Genomic DNA, 25,478 nt, shown 5'->3' on the forward strand with positions numbered 1-25,478 from the left:
TTTTCGCTGATTGGTACAATATTTTTAATTTCAAAAGGGCGTGTTCTATTGCTGCCATGAGTGCCAGATTAGTAACAATGGTAACAAGTCTTATCAAAATCTCGAGAAAAAATTAGACTTTATTATTATCTGGTCAATCAGTGCATCCGACTCATTTACGTAGTACTGATTCAGCTTGTTCTAGCTGGCAACAAAGACCATAGTTGAATGTAAATATCTGGCTTCCCAGTGAAGTATAATTCCCCCATCGGCTAGAATCGATTAAGGATTTAAAAAACCAATTAAAACCATGCTGTTCATTTCGAACATTTGCGACCGTGTCGTCGATTTTAATCTGTCACTCACTTTTGCCTACTTCAAAACGAATAACTTCAAATTAAAACCTACTCGAGCTTTTCCGTTACATTATTCTATTTGATAGGTGTGCGAATGGAATTGGTAGTGCCGATATAAAAAAATTACCTCTGCTTCTGACTTAATCAATATTATGTTTTGCATGGAATATTCCTGCAAGTAATCAAAGTACATTTAGGTATATCTGAAAATAAATTGTTATTTTTATTCTGTCAATTTCCAATTTAACATGGAACAATTATTCCAGTTATCATCTTTCGTCATTCCGGGCCATTATTGGTGTCATTTTTCTGTGTCGTTGAATGAAAAAATGTCAGGTGATTGACTGACATTTTAAACTCTAGAGAACCAATTGATGTAAAAGGTTATATAATGCATATGAATCTAACGTCAAGTTGACAATATTTGAGTTACATTGCATGTCTTTCGTTCGTGGTTTACGCTCTGCTGTCGTCAAGGGACGACAATAAATAAATGGATATTTCCCTCTAATGTCATACTGGCAGCCTTTAGCGGTATTCAAACTCATGAAATATCTCATCAGTACGTGATGATTTCTCCACATCTAAGAATCTGTCTTTCGACTCCGCCGCAAATAAAGCCTGCACATCCTCACGGGGTTTCCTCACATCCTCATCTCATACGGACCCTCGCGCGCCTCCTGATGGCAGTAAAATGTGCTTCTTGTGAATCTTATTGTGACGTTTATCGAAAAATATCAAGCATCCGGCTGCAGAGCCTCGTCTCTGATTTCCGCCGTCAACAGTCTCCGTTAGACAGGAATTCGCTAGTTGGCACGCATTGCCTATATTTTCCCAGCCGGATATGATACCCTTGAACAATAACCCAGGGGAAGAATAAGATTCGACAGATCCATTGGCTGATTTGATAGGCATTTAGCGCCGACACAAAAAGGCCAACAACTGTAATCCTGATCAGGCGACAAAGAGCGCACAAATTGCCGACAGAGCATATCCTGTTACCTCCCGCATTCAGAAACGAATGGCTTGTCATCCGGTGCTAAAAAGTCCATGTGAAGTTTTAAACATGCCGAGAAATTTATACATCTGAGCTCACCCGCTTGCTTCAAAATGTAACCATACTGTGTTCTATTTTATAGCAAATGTCTTTAAAGTCCTCTCTATAATTGAACAATGCTCAACTAGTGATTAGTAGTACTCTTTCATGATTCAATAAAACTTGGAACGTTTTCTTTGTGTAACACTCGTATGATTTGATTGTCCAAAACATAACCTGGTTGACGCCTAGAAAAAGCAGTAGACCTTTCAATAATAATAATAAATACTGTCCAATTCACTGCCCCTGTTTGCATGGTTGATGTAAGAGCCAAAATGACCAAAATGCACTTTTTCGTTGATTCAGCTTCCTTTCCCTAAGATACATACACTACAACTGAAAAGAAAACTATTTTGTTCTGAAACTTTAGAGAAATATTGGAAAAACGTTTTGGCGTAACTGCCAATTGGTTGCAAAAACTGGCGTCACTCCATACAAGGTGCAATTGTCTATGTTAAGTCGTTTTACTCGACTGTCTAACTACTGTCTGTTCGTCTAAGATAAGTCGTTTAGTTCGACAAATATTCCATGGAAAGGGGGAAAGGGGAAAGGGGGATTGAACTCTTGTATTGTATATTAATATTTTTACAAACACTCAGCCCTAGAAAGGTCTAAAGTCACCGTGTCCTTTCCTCCTACTAGTGGATATTTGCACTAGATAAAATAATTGAACGTGTGTGTGTATATGACGGTGGGTAAATTCAATCGATTCGCCAGAACGTTTTTATGGTTCTATTTGGGGCCCCAAACAATCCTGACACTACCGGAAGTGGATTGATCGATAGCTCTCTAGGAAGAAACATGCGAAAAAGTTTTCCTATACTAATTTTCATACAAATTCATGTACATGCATATGTAATGCACCAATCAGAGGCACGAGTAATCCATAATCGGAAGGTTTGGCATTGTCTGGGGGCTTAAATTGAACAAAAAAAAATTTTTTTTCTGGCTCTGTGCTGTCAAGTTTGCATTTTTCCTTGTAACAATTACCCACCTTAGCGTGAATGTAAGTTTTTGTGCATGTGTGTATGTGTGTGGGTTTGTATGTGTGTTTGTGCGTATTTGTCTAATTGAAACTGTCGATGGACAATAACTGACGTTTGATCGAAACACGATTGATAAAACTTATTCAACTGCGAGGCAGAGTGGGATGGGAAGTAGTCGAGTTTTTACGCCAAGCTATGCGAACAATCTGTGAAAAATTCATGTTTATTCGCATAAACTGGCGTAGCGGTTTTTCTGGATTAATTACCATGGGCAAACTCGTATAATCCGTGAGGCCTCTATTACAACACCAATCTTCATAAAATTGACAGACTATTTTGTTGAAATTGTATCTCAATATAATTATCTGGGTTAAAATAAAAGAAACGCATTTTTCTCGCAATGATGGTGTTGGCTGTTACGTCAACTATGTAAACAGGGGCAGTTCAGCAAAATGTTGTTAATTTGCCCAAACTTTCCAAAAGTCTTACCATTTTTGAGTTATGCTTTTCATTCAAGAAATCAAATTCGACCATTTTTAAACATAAGTTCGGATTAATTAAAAAAAAAAAAGATACGGAAACTTGCTTAATTAGACTGTCGATTTTCGATCTACATGGTTTCACGTCGTTACGGATTCTTAGAGGTTACTACTATAAACGAGTTAATTTGATCGTTACCAAAACATTGTTTTTTTTTTTGGAAACCAAACAGATTTGAAGTTCCGCATATTTTGATTTTTTTATTCATTTTTCTGTTAATTCTAACGCTGTACCCATTAAAAGACTCAATTAAACTTGTTCAATGAAAATACATAGTACACACGTATCTGATTCAGTAAATCGGGTATTTTGCACGGGTGTAGAAATTTTTCAGACTCAAGCGTAATTTTCCAAAAGGGAGTATGCGTTTTAATACAAGCTTTACTAAGTGTATTGAAGCTCAGAAACCTTTGGTTGTACAGAAAAACTGTCCAATGATGATTTAAAGGGGTCAAGTTTTTTTTTTCATGGAACTCGAAATTATAACAAAACTTTTAGTGAAAAGTTAAAAATGTACTGAATTCTTTTTTTACGCGATTGTCTTTTACGTAATTTTATTATACACGATTTTTTTTACACGTGGCGGATAATTTTATCAAAACGACGTGAACTTTTTTTACATGTTTTAAAGCTTTTTCCATCTCTAACATTTTTCAGAATTGTTGCTGTTGTTATTTTTGTTGTTTATTGTTAGAATCATGTGACAATTAGTGGCTTTAATGATAATATGTCTTCAGGCTATTACAAATATTAACAAACAAAGCACTGTGCTTCGAACCGTCGCGAATCGCGTAAAATAGGGCGTAACGTACAAATTTAGGATGTACGGATTCTATTCTTGTAATCCAGTTTGCGTTGTAAGGATATCACACTACAAAATATGTTTCAAAAACAGATCGCGTGGTCTAAACGATAGCGCTGCATCCAATGTGACACCAAAATCTCAAATCTGGTTAACTCTAGTTAAAGCTTGACCAAACATGCTATAGGTGTATAAAGTATCGGGCCATTTTTTCTATTGAATGAAATTACACGACATTTCTGGATACTAACTGTCAGTGAGTAGTAAGAACACCACTCGTGGAAAATGTTGACTAGTCGCTAGAGTTCGACACAGTCTGCGATTTTCTGTATAATCTTCAAAAGCATAACGATGCGTCATTTATACACAAGTCAAAAAGCAGCAGTCCCAAATTACTGCCCTACGCAACACCCGATAAATTCGAAAAACATGAAGATTTGTGATCCAGTCCTAACATGCATCGTCCAATCTACCAAATAGGATCTCAATCATAGTACGAGAGTAGAAGCTGCTCCTAGATTTTTCCATCTTAGCGAGCAGGATACTATAGTCGACGCGATCAAATGCTGCTTTCGAATCCGTAGAAACCACGTCAATTTGAGCACCTTCCATCGTATTTGGTAGACATGTAGCGGTAAATTGTACAATATTGGTAGAAGTAGTGCGTCTAGGATAGAAACCGTATTGACCTATCGAGATATACTGCTTGCAGATTGTATTTCAATGACTCGATGAATCAACTATATGATTAATTTTGCAAATGCATCTGGGTTATTCCATACGAAATGACCACGAAAAAGCACAAACTTGGACACGACCATCACAGATTTGCTCAAAGTAGGGAAAATTATTCATCTAGTGTCTATTCGGAAAAATCCCAATTTTGATTTCGACTCCAAGCTCTGTGGGACCCTTTTTTTGTTGCAAGATAGCACATTTTTTGTCAAAACCACTTTTTTCTATTTCCTATAATTTAAAGACGTAGGACATCAAGAAAATGAATCAAAAAATCCCGAAAAAAATATTGTTTTCAACCAGAAGTGCTGCCAGACTGATTATATTTGTATTTAAAAACTAAGTTAGCATTTTTCAGCCAATTTTATTTTAAATTTGATAATTTTGTCGTATTTCTCGCAAAATTTTACGTATAAAACACTAGTCACCTAGAAGTAATATAAGCCAATATCGAGATATAGCTTTTTCACGAAAATAGTTTTGAATCTCGTAATTAATTTTTTCTAATTCAAAATAAAGTTTGTTGAAGTAGCCGAAAAATGCAAATTTAGTTTTTAAATACAAAAATAATCTATCTGGCAACACTTGCGGTCAAAAAAATTTTTTTTCTGGATTTCTTGGTTCATTTTCTCGGGCGTCTTACGGTTATAAAATGTAAAAAAAAAATTATTACGAAATTTACAACTATTTTCGTAAAAATGTTATACCTCGAGATTGGCTTAAATTATCTCGGGGTGCTAAGTGTTTCTTACGTAAATTTTTCGAATTTTCTCTAACCGCCTCGGAAGCTATAATAAAAGGCTCATTTTATTTTATTCCAGTTTAAGCTCTAGGATGAGACCTAAAATGACCAGTGTAATGGCCGTTTCCCCGAAACATTTTTTGTTGCAGGGGTTTGCGGTGTTTACGATAGAGACTCGGCCGATCAACTTTATAAGTATTTTATTTTCAGTGCAAACAGGAACGTTTTTCTCGAAAAAAAAACATGTTTTGAGCGTTAAAAATTATTCTTCGGCAAAGTTAAACTTCGTATAGCAAAAAACGACCATTCAACGACCGGAAAATTTAAAAACGAACATTTAAAAAGAAGTTTAGGGAAATCGGCTCATTAGTTTTACCGTAATCGTAAACTCGGCAAAGGCATTTTTTGAGAAACACTCTTCGAAGAAAAACGCGTATGAAGTATCAAGTTTAGCTTATACAGCCTTGTTGAAGCGCACTTCAAACGCTCTAACTTTCTGCTTATTGCTCAGATCTTTATGAAAATTTGTGGAAATTTTCTCTAGAAGTTGTACTTTAAGATAATGCAACAAAATTATTTTCGCGGGAGGCCTAGCGTAGTTGGTAACCACGCTGGTGGCCCGGGTTCGGACCCCAACGCTGACATAGGTGTCGATGGTTGTGGTGTGGGGTGGCGTGATCTACTCACAACCAACCCCACTGGTCTAGATTTAACCCTAGTCGACACTGGGAGGTTTTCTTAGGCGAAAAATCTCTGGGATCACACCTTCCATCGCATGAGGAAGTGAAGCCGTTGGCGCCGGTCCGTTAAACAACGGTTCGTAAGTTGGGGTCCTAGGAGGAGTCACCTCCCCGGGCGTCGCTAATTGGAACTAGACCGATGAAAAATAAACGAGAATAAAAAAATTATGTTTGTGTCCTTTGATATCGAATGGCCCAATTTTACTAGGATTCAAACCCAAGATCACCCGCTTGTCGAAGCGGACTTTGTAACCGGCTGTGAAGCTCCCCGTAACTACATACATGATTAAGATTTATTTTAACAAAATCCAAATTACTGAAAAAAAACGCGAAAGGCTATTAATAAAAATAAAAAATAAAAAAAAGCATAATATCCTGAGAGAGAATCATCGAACGATTGCTGTTGGAATTACTTAGAGAATTGTACTATAACCAGTGCCTACCGTTAGACGTCTGTGTTTTTCTCCGTTTATTCGTTCACCGCCGTACATGACTAACGGACATTAACGGTTGTTTTCGACCTGCATGGAGTTAGTGGCACCTCAACTACCTGCTAACATAAAGCGTAAGAATTACTCAAACGTAGAAAATGCTGGCGATAGAATTGACTAGAAAGAAACTCTATTCTTTGATTCAGAATTTTGCCAAAAGAATAGTTCAGTTCTCTGTCAGTTCTTGCCTCGTGATTTAGTTGAAAAAAAATACTTGAAAAGGGAGTATGTGACTCGTCTTTATGACCAATTGAATAGGTACCTAACATAATCAGGGAAAAAAATGTACTAAGCGATGACAGTTTCATGATGACATCCGAGAGCGATGATGACAGTAATGGTTTTGGCAAAATGAAGCCAGCCGAAAGATAAAATGTATCGCGACTATAACGTTGCCGTATAGTTCTCCATACACGAATGTTTTCTTTTTGCCGTACACCTTATTCCCGTGTCGACGATGGCATGTATGGTTCTATGTAACATTCGGTATTTCGCTCTATTTCAGAGTTTGCATAATTTTGCACGAAGGCTGCCGGTAAGGTGCCGAGCAGTCTGTATTTTACCCCTTACGCTTCTTTACCCACAGCCTTTTCAACAGCCGTCACACGACATCCATCTTAGGCAAATAAAAAAAGAGAGGGAAAGTGTCTCCAGTAGATTCGGGCTGTTACCAAAACGCGCTGTTTGTGCGGACACGCACGACTGTATAGAAACAGCTTTTTCACTCTTCCACATTCGCTATACCGAAGACATCCTCCGAATAATGCCGAATCGACACACGAAGTACATTTTTTATCTCCTTTTGTGATGCTCTGTTGCCAAGCCAACAGAAAACGTAATCTGAGAAGAAAGCAAAAAAAGACTGTACCGTTGAAATGCCTGAACTTAACGTCAGAAACAAACGTTTAAATTTAATTCTTTCAAAAATAATCTCGGATAATCACATTTCTAATCGAAAACCCTACAATTTCCTTCACTTTTCACCGCTTGGAAATGAAAATGTGTTACATTGCGACCATGCTTGTTATTCTCCTCAATGTGTGGAAAGAGCAGAGTGAATAATAACCGCTCACTTCTTGCCCACTACGTGTAGAAATTGTTTGCAGCACACGTTTTGCTTCTGCGTTATGCTGTGTTTCTGCAGCTCGCAGAAAAAATAATACACTTGCTGCTCACGCCACAGCTGAGAGAAACAAGAGTGCTGAATCACTCTAGTGAGAATACACAGAAGTACACTACGGTGTGCACTGATGGGATAAATTCTATAGCATTCGAAGAGCACACATGCATGACGCGCGGCTATATTAAAAAAAATTTTCAGTTTCGAGATGCAAAATAAACAACGCACAGTAAAAGCAATGCAGTGAGCTCTGTCCTATAGTATTTGAGCGTAATGTCCTTTCGTGTAAGAAAGCTCACCAATTTATTATCTCCCTGAAGAGATATTACAGATTCAACCGCGGTGTTTTTTTTTGCATGCTCTTCAAATACACACTATTCGCTGCTCTCTTCAAGCAAGTGCGTCGCTTTGCCCAGCAGTGTGAAAGCAGTTGTTTTCGCAGTAAAAGATATTGTCACACACGCTAGTCACGAACGACAAGCCTGATTGCAACCAAAGTCACCGGAGATTGTTTCAAAATCTTAAAAAAATCGACTAACTAAAGTTCTTTATTGTTCGAGATTTCTTTATATAGCTAAACCTAGGTAATTTATTTACATTCAATTCTTCGACGAAAATGCATTCTTTGCATAATTTTCGGTGATTGATGAACAAACGTTATTGCTACGCGCATGGCTGCGCTGAGTATAGTAGACACACGGAAGGTGTGCTTTATTGCTGCATTAGTGACTGGATGATATGTTAAGGTATTTATTTCTACCACAACATCCTCCTTAGAGAGAATAATGTAAAAGGGTGAAATTATGCTAAAAATGGTCATTTCCCAGTTGTCTCGAAAAAAAATTCTTCAGTTTCTTCTTAATGTATATGTATTAACAATGTTTCAATTCTTGCTTGGCTCTTGTTCAATCTGGTTTTATAAACTGTTATTATTTTTCCTGTAACTGTATTTTGAGTTCTCAATAACTTTTTATGGTCCTAGACAAAAAGTATCTAATTTTCCTCTTTTCATTAAAAAAAAAATAAGTCTTGTGGTGTACCGGATTTATGGTTTGTTTGTCTTCAATCAATTTTTCTGCTTAACAAGTGAAGGTTCGAATCTTAGTAGAACCAAGCCATTCGTTGGCGTAAGGACTTTTAGTATAGGTTTATTCTCAGACTCTTCCACACAAAACTTCCCTTCAGACCAATAACCACTAGTCTAAAGCTTCGATATAATATCATAAACTATAGCACGTTATACGCTGTTAGAAGGAAGGCGGTTACTGAGTCTGAAGGAGGAGACTAAAGCACTATAACACAGAGCAGATTACTTCTCAATGAGTAGCACTGCAAAATGGTAAAAAACTAAATGTGCGAACAGCAAAGACAATGCCTCAAGAGATAAAAAAAATTACTGGACTTTGAAGACTTTATTTCCGCATTCAATACATAATTTCACATAACTTATTTGAACGGTTTTGTTGCATAAAACAAATATGTTCAACTGTCTCGCGGAATGGCACATTTATAATTAGGTGAAATAAGCTGGGCTTTAGTCATCGCCAATTATTTTAATAGCAAATCAGCACTTAATCAAATCAAGCCACAAGCAAAATACAATTGTGCGGTAACATAAAACACAAACGCAACAACAACAGAATCCTCAGCCAAAATTATGTCTTCCATTAATGTAATTGAAATCATTTTCTAGATCGCAGTAATACAAATAGGCTACGCTTCCTCACTTGTCGTGAAGCGCACCATCATCACCCCACCGAATTCAGTCGAACTGCTTCATAGTATTAACGACATTATGGCGCATGAAATACCATCAATACCGATAATGGACGTTCCGAGTGCTGAGCATGGTCGCAAATTGAAATACAACCTAATTGAGAGCATTCTGCTTCAATAAACTCTTCCGATTGTAGTGAAAGATGAACCGTTTAGTACAATCACTATAACATTATCAAACATGCATTATTTTATCTAATTTGCTTTTAAACCTTAATAAGATAAACAAATACTTTAAATGAACGAATATTCTCTGTGCTATGTTCCCAATTAAGCTTGCTAACCCACGAGCTACTGTTTACAAACTACGTTACTTAAGGCGAAATAAAAAAAACAGCTTCATTAGCATCGTAAAAAGGTATACACGCTTTCGAAGCCTACCGTTCCTAAGAATGCCTAAAGCCATGCAGAGTGGCCCAAAACAACAGTCTGACGGACGCGTGTTTCACATATGCACCATACTCAGCTTTGCAATCTAATATTCGATTGCCTTAATCTCTGCCCGAAGGAAAAAAATAATCTCCGACCCCATGTTTAAAGCGGCCGCCAGTTTTTTTCTGCCAGCAGGACGGAAATATTGTCGATCCTTAATGGTGAGGATGATGGTGTACTGCTTGGAGGGAATTTAATAGACATACCAAAAGGCAAGCTTTTTACCTAATCACTTCAGCTGGTGCCACTCATCAGGGCACAGAATGAAAAACTTCAGGCTCCCGTAAGTGGAAGTATTTTGCATTAGTTGACCACGAAATGGGAACGAACCAGCCATGTCCTCGATGTTCTCAGTGGAATGTGTTGTGCGAGTGGCAAAGAGGGCTTATATAATGGAAAGCAAACGAAGTATAAATTGAGTCTGGTACAAATTAGAAGGTTTACGTTTCAATTTGTAGTTTGAGGCATGTAGAAATTCGAATTTTTAGTTTTCGTTCATTGTTCCCGAGTTTTCCTTGCGTAGAAAGCTTGTTCTATCAAAAAGATGCAATAGCATCTTCATCCGTAGAGACTTCAAATAACTGCAAGAAACAATATCAGTATTACTTATTAATAGTTATAACAGTAAACTACTGCAGATTATACCACAACCATCTTTTGCTCGGAAATTTTGTGTCAACTGTGTATACGTGTTCTAATAAGCTCGATGCGAAACCTCACTTGCTGACGATTTTTCATCGAAATCGTTTTTTCTTCTTTTTTTTCTCTCTCTCTTCCTCTCTTGTTCTTTCCCATTGCGTTTATTACAGTGGCAAGCTCACCGGAGAACAAATTTACCAAAGATGATCTAGCTGCCGTGGCCTCCCGCGAGCAAACTGGGTGCTACGAAGCCACGTGTCAGGGATCCACAAACTACGGTGCTTGCGCTTCGTCATCATCGCCCTTAGCGGTGTCATCATCCTCCGCTGCAGGGACAAAACCGCCATTGCTACAGTTAGAACAATCACAACAACAGCAACAACTAAGGCCATCGTCAGGCTGCAATTGCCATCAACTTCACCATCATCATCATCACCACCATCACCATCCTCATTGCCATCAGTCGGCAACGACCGCTTCCACTAGCCCTGGCGTGTCTTCTCTAGGGGACTGCTGTTCACGTAATGGACAAATTGCAAGTAAGTGTCCGATGCTTGAGTTTAAAGTTCGAAAGTGCTTGCTTATTTGGTGAACCCCAGTAACAACTAAATAGAACGCAACATACATCACCGATATCCTTACGGTTTACTCACGTCCTGATGTTCTCGTTGGAATGGTAGAAGAAATATAATCCTTGCTTAGTGACACCGACAGGCAATCAATCTTCTGTAAGAGGATAACAATTATGTACTAGTTCACATCCATTCTACCAATAATCAGAATGGAAATAGTCCATGGTAGAGCGACATTGTATCAGCCGTAAGGAAAATATTAGTCCATTGCTAGTATTATTATCGCAAACGCTTCGAACTAAAGCCATACTATGTTTTTCAAATATCATTCAATAACATGATAATCTATACATAAAATGAAAATAACAAACAATTCTGTAGTTTGGGTTTTCATTCGTATTTACAAAGTGGATATTTTCAATCAAAATCCAACACGCAATTTTCCACACAAGCATTTTTGATGATGAATCATTCGTATGAGCATTTGTAAGTAGCGCTAAGCGCAAAATGTATGACAACAAATTACTTTGGCAAATATTGTTCCATGTAACCGTTTTTGTATTTCACGAAGCCATGTGATCTATGAAAAGAAAGTCTCTACAGCGTGAAGCGCTTTCCGTTTTTTTTTTGTTTACCGAAGTGTTATTTACTTTTCCGGATAAATTTCCGGTGATTTGAATTCCATTTTATTCCAAAGTAACTCAATACTTCCTGCGCCATTCAGCGTCACATCAAAGTAAGCAAATAGTAAGCAGAATCATAAAGCGGTATTTGTGTGCTCATACGTGAGAAGGTGAAAAACACCGAGTTTTCCAAGCAAAGAAATGATTAACAATCAGGCATGTTTCACGACGAGGGAATCAACAGACAACAGCAAGTGAATTGCTGGATTTTTGAACAAAACAAACATTCTGGAAGCCACGCTTCTTTCAAATGTTCATAGTTCACAGTTCAAAGCAATTTGTACAGATTAACAACAATCCGCAGGCTTTTGTGATATTGTCAGTTTTATCAACCGACTCTAAACTCAACAAAATCGCTAATCCGTTAATTAAGAATTAGTGCCACTAATTAGTTCTCAGCCTTCCAGCAGGTGGTTCTCTAGTCGTTCCGGCTCGAAAGAGACTGCTTGTGTCGGTAAGCGCTCACCTCGTTATTGTTCTGTTTACAAATAATATAGTCGGCTGCAAAATTTATGCCACAAGAAGGTCGAACTCCGACAGCGGATTGTTGTTTAACTATACTACGTGCTTTTAGACAACCATTAAAGAATCGCAATCAAGTCAATTTGTCAGCGGGGGCCTAGTGTGGTTGGTAACGTCTCCGCCAACCACGCTCGACGCCTGGGTTCAAATCCCACCGCCGACATAGGTGTCGATGGTTGTGAGGTGGCGTGATCCACTCACAACCAACCCAAACTGGTCTAGATTCAATCCTAGCCGAAACCGGGAGATTTTCTGAGGCGAAAAATCTCTGGGATCACGCCTTCCATCGCATGAGGAAGTAAAGCCGTTGGCGCCGGTCCGTTAATAAACGGGTCTTGAGTTAGGGTCCTGGGTGTGGAGTCGCCTCCCTGGGCGTCGGTGATTGGCCACAACAGTGGCGGAACTAGACCGACGGAAAATAAGCGAGAATAAAAAAAAAAAGTCAATTTGTCAAGTTTGTCGGTTCTCAGGGAAGCTACCTTTAAATTCACGGGGAGTTAAGCAGGCTTTTGTATGGTTTCCTTATGAAAAAATCGAAAAATGTTTTTACATTTGATTAAAAAATAAAAATAAAAACAAATTTAATAAACTATGGGGTGGCTCTTAAGATTATTGCGGTTTTGAGCTCGGCAATTTTTTGTCTTTTTTTTTCGCTTGAGCTGTTGATACTGATTAGTTCGTCAGCAAGCGAGAGAATAAAAACCACACAGTTTCGGTAATGAAATATAAGTTTATATCGAAAAAGGAAAGTATTTCAATACCAGTCGGACGTTGATCGGGGGAAAAAGGTATCAAAATTTCAAATCGTTCTTCTATATTCCACTGCTCATTTAGCCATCTGAAATTTCACAACGGCAAGCAGCCAGCCTCTGGAAGTCATTTCGCTCTTGGAAATATCCATATTGGATGATTCAAGATTGCATTTGCGGTCAACTTACTGAATACACCTCGAAAACGAAGGAAACATCTTATCAATAAGATCAACTGCGGAATTTCGTACAAATAGAAGACAAAATATGTCAAGTGTAGTAGAAAAAAGATCATCAGAAGATAAGAGGCTGAAAATTCCGTTTCCATGAATGGGTTGCTTGTCGAAGAAAACTTTCACGGAAAACTTATTCGATGCTATGATTAACATTTTTTTCTGAATATATACAATTGTCCACCTTCAAATAAATGTTTGATTTGGTTTAAAAAAGCATATTGTTGATATTTCTATTGCGTTTGATGTTTAAAGGATTCCAAAAACTTATATTTCTGCTTAATATTTACAAACAAAAGATCTTTTTGCGTTGTAAATTAAATGAATATAGTAACAACTCCTAAAACAAAAACAACGCGAGGTTTTTTTTATTCATTGAGTTCTCACACAGCAAACGACACCCAAGTAACACACAAAACATGTTAGAAAATAGATTACAACGAAAGTAGTCATATAAGTGTACTACAAGCGCAATTGAAAACTTGTGTTATTATATTGTGTTTGAAGTTGTTTTTCATCAGTAATACAACCGCATTTCGAAAACAAGCTTATTTTTTCTGCTTTTGGAGATGATTTTTAATAACATGAGTTTAAGAATAACAATCACTATCACTTTGTCTTTTCGAAAAGACATTACACCATCTAATAACAACATTACGTACCTGTAAAATGCTTTTCCTTAGTACGACAGTCGTAGCATTCAACACTCAACTTAAAAATACTTGATCAAATTAATATTTAAATTATATGAACGATTTCTATATTTATTCGAAGCGGGTCAAAACGTTTCATCAAAAGATAAACAAAACGCTTGCAGTGTAACCAATATTAATTCAGTTTTTTGTTATTGTTTATCTAGTTTCTAGTTTTGTTAGATTTTATATCCAGATAACGTTGAAACTATGCGAAAACAATTTTAATATTCAAGCAAAAGAAACAACTCTTTTTGAAAGGTTGAAAATTATTTTTTGTCATCAATTTATATTCAATTAAAACTGCCACTGATAAAAGCTACTGTCGATCTAGTTGCACTGCGCCGACACAACACATTTGCGCATGCGCTGGTTAACAGTTGTCATAGCAACAGATTTGCGCATTGCCGTATTGGTACTCGAGATGTATTTTGCCACTTAATTCAATCAAGTTGGCTTGCTTTGATGCTGTTATCGGTACTTGTTCTATTAGCCTTCATGTTTTGCGCTTTTCTGGTGATAGAGATGGCATGGAATAGGTGACGTCAACTATTCTATACCAACGTGTGTTACTTGGGCAACATGTATCAAACTGTCGACAATATTGACAATCGCGTATACAATGGCGCATATTACACATCTACGGAAATGACATAATTTACGTTGAAGAATGTAGAGCTGATGGCGTCAAGAATCCACTTACATATGCTTTGAACGGCGGTGTAATGAAGTACGTTTACTTTCATTTCATAACAATAAAAAGAAGTACACAATAATCTGGACAAATTGCTTGATGTTTCCGTCGTTTTGGTAGCCTTTTTAAGGAAAGTTTAGATGCGTCGCCCAAAAAAATAAGAATTGACTTAATTGTCGTGTACTTCTTTCTAAAAAAGGCTGAGAAAGCCAAAACACAAAATAACACCGCATATTTATTACCAATGGTTAACATAACAATATATAGTTTCCCAAGCTTTCTTGCACGCTTTCCGATTGACGAAAAAAAAACAAATAATGACCTTTTCGTATTTTTTTTCTAATGATTAAATGAAATTGAAAACAGAATATTATGATCGAAATAAATATCACAAAATTCTTCTACTCACTAAAGAAAAATGACAATTCAAACATAACAACTGCTTAGACTGACGAGAACTGATCACATATGTACCTTGCATAAATATGGAGTTCTGTAACACATTTTACGGTTTCTCGAATACAGTCCAAAGTCGCCGAAACTAATCAAAATGACTTAATCTGGAATCGAGATGATTCCCAAGGGCCACAAACCCTTTCCAGTAGCCACCCTCCCTCCCCTTACCAAATATTATCTAACATTTGGCCAAATATAACTCAATATGGATATTTCTGGAGTCGTAAATAAACGACAGACGCCATATTGAAATCCAAGATGACGAATTCCGGTTTCTGGAGAATAAAATGGCAAATATTTCCAGAATAGTAAAATCGTTTGCAACATTGTTTTGGAATCCAATATGGCGACTTTCTAGTTCTAAGAAAAAACAGCCTAAAATAGCCAGATACCATTCAACATGGCCAATTTTTAAACCGGGAATTACTCTGACGCCATTTCGAAGTTCAAGATGACGTGTTTCGTTTTCTCAAAACTAGAGGTGGGCCATTCGTTCACGAACTGATCTAAAGAGCTGGTTCTTCAAAATGAGTTCATGATTCACCGCTCTCTTTTAAAGAGCGGTAACTCAACCCTTACTTCAGACAAAAAGCTGATAGCTGATCTTGTTAATCAAACATCGCAAGCAAGAAAGCTTGAATCTCTCTTACCGAGCGCAAAGCCACGCGCGAAACTACAATAGAACTCCCAGCAACCAACTGCCACTCACTGGCTGTCTGCTCTGCTATGCGAAAATTAACTTGCCACAGGTCATCCATTGGCACAGGAGCTGGCTAACACCGAGTACGCACACAAATGGATAGTAAAAGTGGATCTTCTGAATCTATACAGATGCAGGCAATCCGCTCGCGAGCTGATCAAAAGAGTTTATCGGAAGAATAAGTTTTTCGAGAGCGATCAAAAGATCATTCTTTCAAAAAACTGACTCTACTAGCCAAATACCACTAAACATGAGTGTTTCCAGCATCAATCAGCTTTGTTGCCCAACTCTGATTTCAAACAGGATGTAGATACCCAACAGAATGGCTTCGACTCAACGAATGTAGTTTAAGAATCAATTCTTGCTAAGAGATCGGCTTTTACATTTCCTCCTATACCACAGTGACCAGGCATCCAGTATAGATTAACATCGTTTGTTAAGGTCAGTTGTCGTAGGGATATAAAACAGTCCAATACTAACTCTTAATGCATTTAGGACTGCTCAGCTATCTGAGAATATATAGATATTGGTACACCGATATTTTCTAGCCAAGCAAATATTTGTGCATGTTGGAATGCTACTCCATTGCTATTTTAGCTTGAAAAACTATAGGCCACTGTCCCATTGGAATTGATATATTGATTCCTGGTCCTCAAAAGTACGCACTTAATTGTTTTTGCAACAAAACTATTGCTAACAATTATCATAAAATTCGGTTTTGTTTCCAAGCCAAGGTATATGAACCTTACGCCTTCAAAATGTATTACCAGAGTTTTTCGAATTTTGTTTGAAGCATGAGAATTTCTCTTTTTAGAAAAAAAACTCAGATGCGAACTTTTACCGAGCATGCGGGGCAAAAGTACGCAGTTTACGGGGCAAAAGTTCGCACTGTATGAACAGTGTGTTTATTACACTATCCTTAAAAAGTTTATTGTTTTTTGTTGGTTTTTCACTGATTCTTTTAAGCTGCGTTCGAGCGGTGCCCCGAAATAATTTTCTTACTTCCGGAAATTCGGTTTTCTGGGGATATGTTTGGGTGTTTTGGTGGTATATCCCAAAAATGGACCTTCCAGAAGAGATTCCACTGGGGCTTTTAGAGGCCATACAAACAGTTAGTAAAATTTATTTTCGGAACCGGGGTGATACACAGAGACCCGAAAACAACTCCAGATGCCATATTAGATTCCAAAAAAGCGACTCCCGGTTCCCGAAAAACAACCAGAAATGGTAGAAATGGTTGATGCTCTGAGATCAAAAATCAACTTCAGATGTTATTTTTGAATTAAAGATGGTGACTTCCGGTTTGCGATAAACAGTAGAAATTGACCAAATACCACCCCATATGAGTTATTTCAAAATCGAAATGATGCCAAGAGACCTTAAAACGATCCCAGACGCCATCTTGAATTCCAAGATGGTGACTTCCGGTTTCCGGAACACAACCTAAAATGTCCAAATACCAATATGTGTATTTCAGGAATCGGGATGATATGCAGACACCAGAAATAAACTCCAAACGCGAATTTAAATTCAAGATGGTGACTTCCGGTTTCTGGAAAAACATCCAAAATTGACCAAATATCATCTCATATAGAGTATCATCCCGATTCCGAAAATACTCATATTACCTAGTATTTGATCACATTTTGTTGTTTTCCAGAAACCAGAAGTCGCTTTTTGGAATCCAGAATGGTGTCTGGGGTCGTTATCCAGTCTCCGGACATCATCTCGATTACGGAAGTTCACATATTGGGGGGTATTAGACCATCTTAGATTGCTTTCTAGAAACCAGAAGTCGCCATCTTGAAATTCAAAACGGCGTATGGGCCATTTTCAGATCTGTGGGCATCATCCCGGTTGCGAAAATAAATATTTGATGGTATTTGGCCTTGTATTTTTCATTGTTTCTTTGGCTTCTGGAATCCCCTATCTATTCGGGAAGGACCATTTTGAAAGCATATTAACAAAACTAGTATAATGGTTGTAAGATTCCATTTAAAAAATCATGAAACCATAATATTCCTCAGTTTCATAGCACATCCGCATATCACTAGTCATTTTTGAGTAGCTTCTGTACAAAAACATCGTTATTAAACACATTTTTTCATTACGGTTAATGGCAGTGCGTACTTTTGCCCCACGGTTTATGCGTGCTTTTGCCCCACAATGAGTTCTCCATCTGGTTTGAGTTTTGTGACAAACATCCAAATATTTTCAGCCAAACAAATTCACCCTACAAACCGCAAATATACAAGAGTTTTTGGGCTCTGTCGTTTTCGAGTTTTTGTAGTTTCCGAATAGGTCAATCATAGTTCCCAAAACTAAGAAAATTAGATCAAAACAGCTCAAAACCCAACCTTCCTCATAGCTTCACCCCATTTAAACGGAATCTTGTGTGTTAACATGTGTGATTAACTGACGTTATAATACTGCAAATTCATACAATGTTGCCAGTTTATTTTTCTCATATGCTTCGAAAAGGCTAATGCGTACTTTTACGCCGTGCGTACCTTTGCCCCTCACTACTCTAAAGTTTGTCTTAGAGCCCATCCAGTCTTTATTCATGGTTAATTTCAGTTGGAAATCTTTGAGAATCCGTAAATGTCCCTTAAGATCCCCTTCCTGGAAAGTTTTAACACTTTTGCTCCTTAACCCGCTGCAAGTTGTACATATCGATGCAAGAGTAGAACATTCAAAATGCTCTATTGCTTCAGCCTTGATGATAACTTAAGGCCGGAATTCGATAGCGAATGCCATTTTGAAATTCAAGATGGTGACTTAAGGTTTCTATGCAATAGGGTAAATACGATCGAATACACTGGGGTCTTTTTTTACGTGGGTTATTTTTATGCGGTTTTTTAATACACGCCTTTTCACGCGATTTTTTACAATAACGCGGATTATTTTTACGCGGTTCTTTGAATTAACGTGGATTTGGAAGATTATTTTAACGCGATTTGGAAGATTATTTTTACGCGGCATTGAATAAGTTTAGTATAAGTAAATCCAATAAAGTGAAAAATCAATCGTATGGCTCATGACAATAAGATATTCCGTTTTATTAATTTAAATAATGCATATTTTCAATGTATTTGCTGTTATTATCAAATAATAAGCAATTTCCGTTGATTCGGGAAGAATGGACAAAAATACCTTAATAATTGTATAACGATACGCGTCAGGATCGTTGCGATTATCTTCCGATTAAAAAACGAGAGCTCAAACATGTGGCAAAATTATTATAAAAATGTTATTGTCATGTTCTTCAATGAATTTTCATTTTAGACTCATTTTGTTTGTTTCGTTACCATTTTTAGGGTAAGGAACGGCTTAAGCAGTAGCGCCTGTTTTAATCAGTCGAAGAAAACAGGCCTCAAACTCCTGCATTTTGATCATTATTGACAATTTCAATGATGGAAACGAAAACTTTGATCGCCTAGCGGTCTTACGAATATAAGAAATACCGTTAATCACAAAGAAATCTGTTAACAATTGCAATTAAAACAAATCGACCTACATTGCAGCCATTTAGGAGCCACTTCGGGTGCTGAAACAAAAAGCGCCTGTAAAACAGATGGAAACTGCTTAAAATAGGTTCGGGGTGATTGGAATAGCGTCCATCGATTGGTAACTTTAATTGATGATTGTTAAAGTTTGCTAACTTAGTTTTACAATATGAAAACAAGTTCTGGCAGAGAAAACGATAGAGAACAGATTGATATACTACTGTTTGAGTTTCACCCAACACATTTCGAGTTTTTTTCATAGGGGGGGGGGGAGTTTGTAATGATTTATTTATGTACTAGAATATCTATTCAGAATTAGTATTGTGTGTTCTGCCACAAATGATGACATTTCAACACTATTATATATATTTGTACGCTTTTTAGTATTATTGAATGTTATAAGCTTTCGCAGTTAAGATGATGTAATTGTAGGAAAATTATTAAACCTACTTGTCAAGAAAAAAAAAGGAATAAAAGGAATAAAACGAAACTTAAAATAAACTTAAAACTATCTTACTGACTATAAAGTGAGCTAATCGTTGCAATTGAGGATTGCAACGATTTTTGTCGGAATTTGTTGATAATTTGGCTTGACATATTTTCTAATGTTTCTACATTAGTGTGCCTATGTAGCTCGTTCGTGCTAAACCAGGGAGGACGCTTCAAAATCATTTTCAAAAGTTTATTCTGAATCCTTTGAAGTGTCTTCTTCCTGGTTGTACAACAACTTGTCCAGATGGGAACTGCATATAACATTGCTGGCCTAAAAATTTGTTTGTAAATTGACAGTTTATTCTTGAGACAAAGTCTAGAATTCCTGTTGATAAGAGGATATAAACATTTGATATACTTATTGCACCTTGACTGGATATTTTCAATGTGCTCCTTGAAAGTAAGATTCTTATCATAAATTAGCCCTAAGTATTTAACTTGATCAGACCAATTTAAGACCACACTGTTCATCTTAATAAAGTGATTATGGGTGGGTTTGAGAAATGAAACTCTTGGCTTATGAGGAAAAATAATTAACTGTGTTTTTGAAGCATTAGGGGAAATCTTCCATTTTTGTAAGTATGAAGAAAATATATCTAAACTTTTTTGAAGCCGACTGCATATAACACGAAGGCTTTTTCCTTTTGCGGAAATGCTTGTATCGTCACAAAACAGAGATTTCTCACAACCTGGTGGTAAATCAGGAAAATCAGAAGTAAAAATGTTATATAAGATTGGGCCCAAGATACTCCCCTGAGGCACACCAGCTCTAACAGGCAATCTATTAGATTATCATTTAGATAGATTTAGACCTGGAGAAAGCGGTCAGTTGAATAACTTTGTATCATTTTTGTGAGGTAAAGCGGAAAACTGAAATTTGACATTTTAGCTATTAATCCTTTATGCCAAACACTGTCGAATGCCTTTTCTATATCTAGAAGAACAGCTCCAGTCGAATATCCTTCAGATTATTTAGTTCGAATCATATTTGTTACTCTAAGTAACTGATGAGTAGTGGAATGCGCATGGCGAAAACCAAACTGCTCATTTGCAAAAATTGAGTTCTCATTAATATGTGTTATCATTCTATTAAGAATTATTCTTTCAAAAAGTTTGCTAATAGAGGAAAGTAAACTAATTGGTCGATAACTTGATGCCTCAGCTGGATTCTTTTCGGGTTTTAAAATTGGAGTGACTTTGGCATTTTTCCATTTCGTAGGAAAATGTGCTAGTGCAAAGCATCTGTTAAAAATTTTTACCAAGAAATTTAAAGAGTTTTCGGGAAGTCTTTTGATGAGGATATAGAAAATCCCATCATCTCCTGGTGCTTTCATGTTTTTGAATTTTTTGAGAATGGTTCGCACCTCATTCAAGTTTGTCTCCAATACCTCTTCGGAAAGAAATTCTTGGGTGGTGTTCTGAACATACTTTTGGTTTACTTCATTTTCAATAGGACTTACTACGTTCAAATTGGAGTTATGAACACTCTCAAACTGCTGAGCAAGTTTTTGAGATTTTTGTTCATTCGTTAGAAAAATGCAATCACCATCTTTAAGGACTGGAATGGGCTTCGAGGGTTTCTTAAGAACCTTCGAAAGCTTCCAGAAAGGTTTTGAATAAGGTTTTAGTTGTTCAACTTCTCTCATGAAATTCTCATTTCGCAAGAGAGTGAATCTATGTTTAATTTCCTTTTGTAATTCTTGAAAAATAATTTTCAAAGCGGGATCCCGAGATCTTTGGTATTGACGTCTCCGTATGCTCTTCAAACGTATAAGAAGTTGAAGTTCACTGTCAATAATTGGTGCATTAAATTTCACTCTTGCCTTAGGAACTGATAAATTCCGGGCATTGAGTACTAAGCTGCTGAAATTTTCCAATGCTCTGTCAATGTCAGCACTATTTTGTAAAATAATATCATCATTCAAATTTTCTTCGATCGTAGAACGATATCTATCCCAATTAGTCTTGTGATAATTTAACACAGATCTAGTGGGATTTAAAATAGTTTCATGGGAAATAGAAAATGTTATGGGAAGATGATCAGAATCAAAGTCAGCATGAGTTAATAAATCACTGCATGAATGGCTTTGATTTGTTAGTACCAAATCAATTGTAGATGGATTCCTACTAGAAGAATAACATGTAGGACCATTTGGAAATAAAACTGAATAAAATCCAGCCGAGCAATCATTAAACAATATTTTTCCATTGGAATTGCTTTGAGCATTATTCCAAGATCGATGTTTCGCATTAAAATCACCGATGATTAAAAATTTAGATTTATTTCTTGTGAGTTTTTGCAAATCTCCCTTGAAATAATTTTTTCGCTCACCAGTGCATTGAAAAGGCAAATACACTGCGGCTATAAATAAAATGCCAATACTTGTTTCAATTTCAATTCCCAAACTCTCGATAACTTTGGTTTCAAGATGGGGTAAAACACGATGTTTTATTCGACGGTGGATAACTATTGCAACTCCACCACCGGCAACATCAATTCTATCAAACCTATGAACTATAAAATTTGGGTTCTTTTTTAGTTTAATATTTGGCTTTAAAGGCGTTTCAGTCACAACTGCAATATGCACATCGTAGACTGTTAAAAAATTGAAAAATTCATCCTCTTTAGCTTTTAAAGAGCGAGCATTCCAATTTAGAAAATTTACAGCATTATTTAAAATCATTGCTGAATTTCAATTTCATAACAATATTAGTTGTAAATTTTATACTTTCTTGAACAGCCTCGTACATCGAGTTACAGTTCAACAAAACGGACATTAGCTGCAGCATGGATTGTTGTAGGTATTCAATTTTTTCGGGAGTTGGATTACCTAAATCAATACTGGCTGACTTTTCAGCACCAAACACGAATGGTTTGTTACTGTTCGAATTTGAAATATTACCTGAAAGGACACTGGCATATGAACAGCCTGGTGTTGCCTGAACAGGATTATTTTTCTGAAATTTGTTATCTGAATTTAAATTATTACCTACAGACACACCTGCTAATGAAAGTGCTGGTGATGCCTGAACAGTACTGAAAGTCTTTTGATTACCCACATTGACAACAGGTTGTTTAGAATTCCTACGTTGTCTAGAAGCAATAATTTTTGACCTTACAGGACAATTAAAGAAATTAGATTTGTGATTTCCCTCACAATTTACACATTTGTAACTATTAGTGATCTCTTTCACGGGGCAGATATCTTTCGTGTGACTAGTGTCACCATAAATCATACATTTTGCAGCCATATGGCAGTTTCGAGTTCCATGACCATAGGCTTGACAATTCCGACATTGCGTAAGATTATGGATTCCTTCATGTCTCTTGAAATTTTCCCACTTTATTCGCACGTTGAATAAAACACGTGCTTTTTCTAAACATTTTAAATTATGTACTTTGGTACGATCAAAATGTACTAAGTAATTTTCCTGGTGTATTCCAGTTTGAAAAATTTTGGCATTTGCCTTTCGTTTCATCAAAATTACTTGGTTGGGGGCAAAACCAAGTGATTCTGACAAACAATCTTTGATTTCATCAATACTTTGATCATTTGAGAGACCTTTCAACACAGCCTTAAACGGTCTCTCGTTTTTGGCATCAAAAGAGTAAAATTAATACATCTTTTCAGTCAAATACTGTAAAAGATGTTTATGGCCATCAAAAGATTCGCCCAAAATACGAATTTCGCCTCTGCGACCAATTTGAAAATTAACTTTCACATTCGATAGAAATGATGAAAGTTCTGATCGAAATGCTTTAAAGTTTGCTACAAATACCATAATAGGTGGAACTTTAACCTTCTCCATAACGGCTTTATGCTCAGTATGAGAAGTTTGGAATTCTAGATCCCCAACAGAAGAAAGAATATCATACCTGTTAGTCGAAATTTCAGTGTCACTTGGAGGAGATGCCTCACGTTTCCTTGATGCCGCATCAAAGCGAGCTTTTTTATTTCTTCCAGGTATAACTGGACAACTTCACTACACTTTCACTTCACTATAGAATTTGAGTAGAAATATCTCAAACCAAACTAATTCACTAAACACTCGGTAACTTTAAAAACAAATTTATTACTTTGCCTTTCAACAGGTAGTCTTTTAAAAAGATTGCCTGTTGAAAGCGAAAAACAAAATTTTAATATCTCTCGGTAGTCTAAGACTTAGCCTCGAGCTGTTGGTAAAATGCGACCGTACTGTAGGACAGTTCAAGTCGATCTGAAACACATTTCGAGTATTTCGTCTGCATACACAGGCGGTTCCTGAAGCTGCTTAGAATATGTTCCCTACCCTATATCATTTTTCAAGATTACATTTACTTACGTGCCATTATTTTTAATCGGATATTTCTACTGAATGGAGTTTTTTTTACGCGATTTTCCAAAATTACGCGGTTTTTTAAACGCGGATTTCTCCAACGCGGTACAACCAACCGCGTAAAAAAAGACCCCAGTGTATGAGTATTTCCGCTGTCAGCCTTCTAAGAATATTGATGGTGAGTTTTAGGTAATAATTGAATTAAAGGATACGAAATTTGACGTAATATTTGTCAAGTAATTTGTACCAAAAAGTTGAATATAAGTTAAAAGATTGGAAAATTTGTCTATTCTTATTATACGGGACCTAAACAACGATTGGTCCCCATATGGTTCCCGTAAATCCGGATCTTCGGGATCATGTCCAAGATCGGAAATCTGCTCCGAAATGACCATTTCGGATAATTAACCAGATGGACTCAAAATGAATGAAAATCAACTCCTGGAGTGATTTCATGAATTTTGATACCAATATTGGTCGGTTTTATTGACAATTGTAATAATTTGTCACACCGGAACATGCTCCCAAAGATCCGGATTTACAGGAACCAGATGTGGCCACAGGTTCATGTCGGTCTCGGATTCTAAAAGTAGATAGATTTTCCAATCTTTTGACAGGCCAAGATCGAAAATCGGTCAAGAAATGAAAAAGCAAGGCTCATTTCATTTTGTGGGTACCCGGGTACCCTGCCGAGTACTTATGGGGTAAGAAAATTCGAAGCCTTCCCCTCCGACCTCCGCTGCTGTTATAAACAGTCTGATGATAGGAACTGGTTTATTTCCACTAGTTAGGAGCATTCCATAAGTTTCAGCTGGCTGAGTTGAGGTTATCCTTGTTTTTAAAAGCAATAAAGCCTGAAAAGGTACCCGGGTACCCTGCCAAGTACATAACGGTTATTCTCTATATCAATTTGGAATTTAGGTATATCTGAATTTAGAAATATTTGTTTATTTGTTCATCGTCTTCGATCACATCGTACAGACTGATTTGTCTTATGCTATATTTTTAAAACTATTTTTGGTCAAGTTAAAGTCAAATAAATCACTGACGTCATTGAATCCTCTTAGGCAGGAACTGAGCGGATTGTTATAACCATAGCTTGTCCTGTGCCCGGGTATGGAGATCATTGTCCAGCATCGCAACTGGCGCTGAGGAACATTTATTTGAATTAGCAGGAGAAGGTCTGAGCAGTCAATATTGTTCGTTAGGACGTCGAAAACAAACAATCGTTGAAGTTTTATTCGTCTTGTTGACAGCAACTCCAGGTCGATAATTTATCGTGATTCTGATATTATAAATGTTTCTCATGACTCTGTTGCAGATTGGCTGGATGAAATGTTTCCAGATGGAAATTTCTCAGGTTTTCGCATAAATTAAGTTAACGCTGGTTCACTACAGGAAGTGGTCCATCAAGGGTAGTTTAACCCT

At 36.9% G+C, this 25,478-nt stretch overlaps 1 protein-coding gene across 10 annotated transcripts in view; it reads left to right on the top strand.

Moving 5' to 3' along the window:
• Positions 1-25,478, top strand: part of LOC129727122 (dual specificity calcium/calmodulin-dependent 3',5'-cyclic nucleotide phosphodiesterase 1A-like) — a 601,383-nt gene that overhangs the window by 444,065 nt on the left and 131,840 nt on the right. For 9 of the 10 annotated variants that reach the window (XM_055684608.1, XM_055684609.1, XM_055684600.1 and 6 more), the window contains one exon: positions 10,605-10,973. The exons of the other annotated variant lie outside the window; for it this stretch is intronic. Coding sequence is in view for 7 of the 9 variants with exons in the window: in XM_055684600.1 (XP_055540575.1) it covers positions 10,605-10,973 (369 nt within the window). In the remaining 2 variants the exon portion in view is untranslated. The remainder of the gene's footprint in view (positions 1-10,604; positions 10,974-25,478) is intronic. 10 annotated transcript variants of the gene reach the window in all.

The sequence above is a fragment of the Wyeomyia smithii genome, chromosome 3 (assembly GCF_029784165.1).
Source record: "Wyeomyia smithii strain HCP4-BCI-WySm-NY-G18 chromosome 3, ASM2978416v1, whole genome shotgun sequence".
In the NCBI taxonomy this organism is placed as follows: Eukaryota; Metazoa; Arthropoda; class Insecta; order Diptera; family Culicidae; genus Wyeomyia; species Wyeomyia smithii.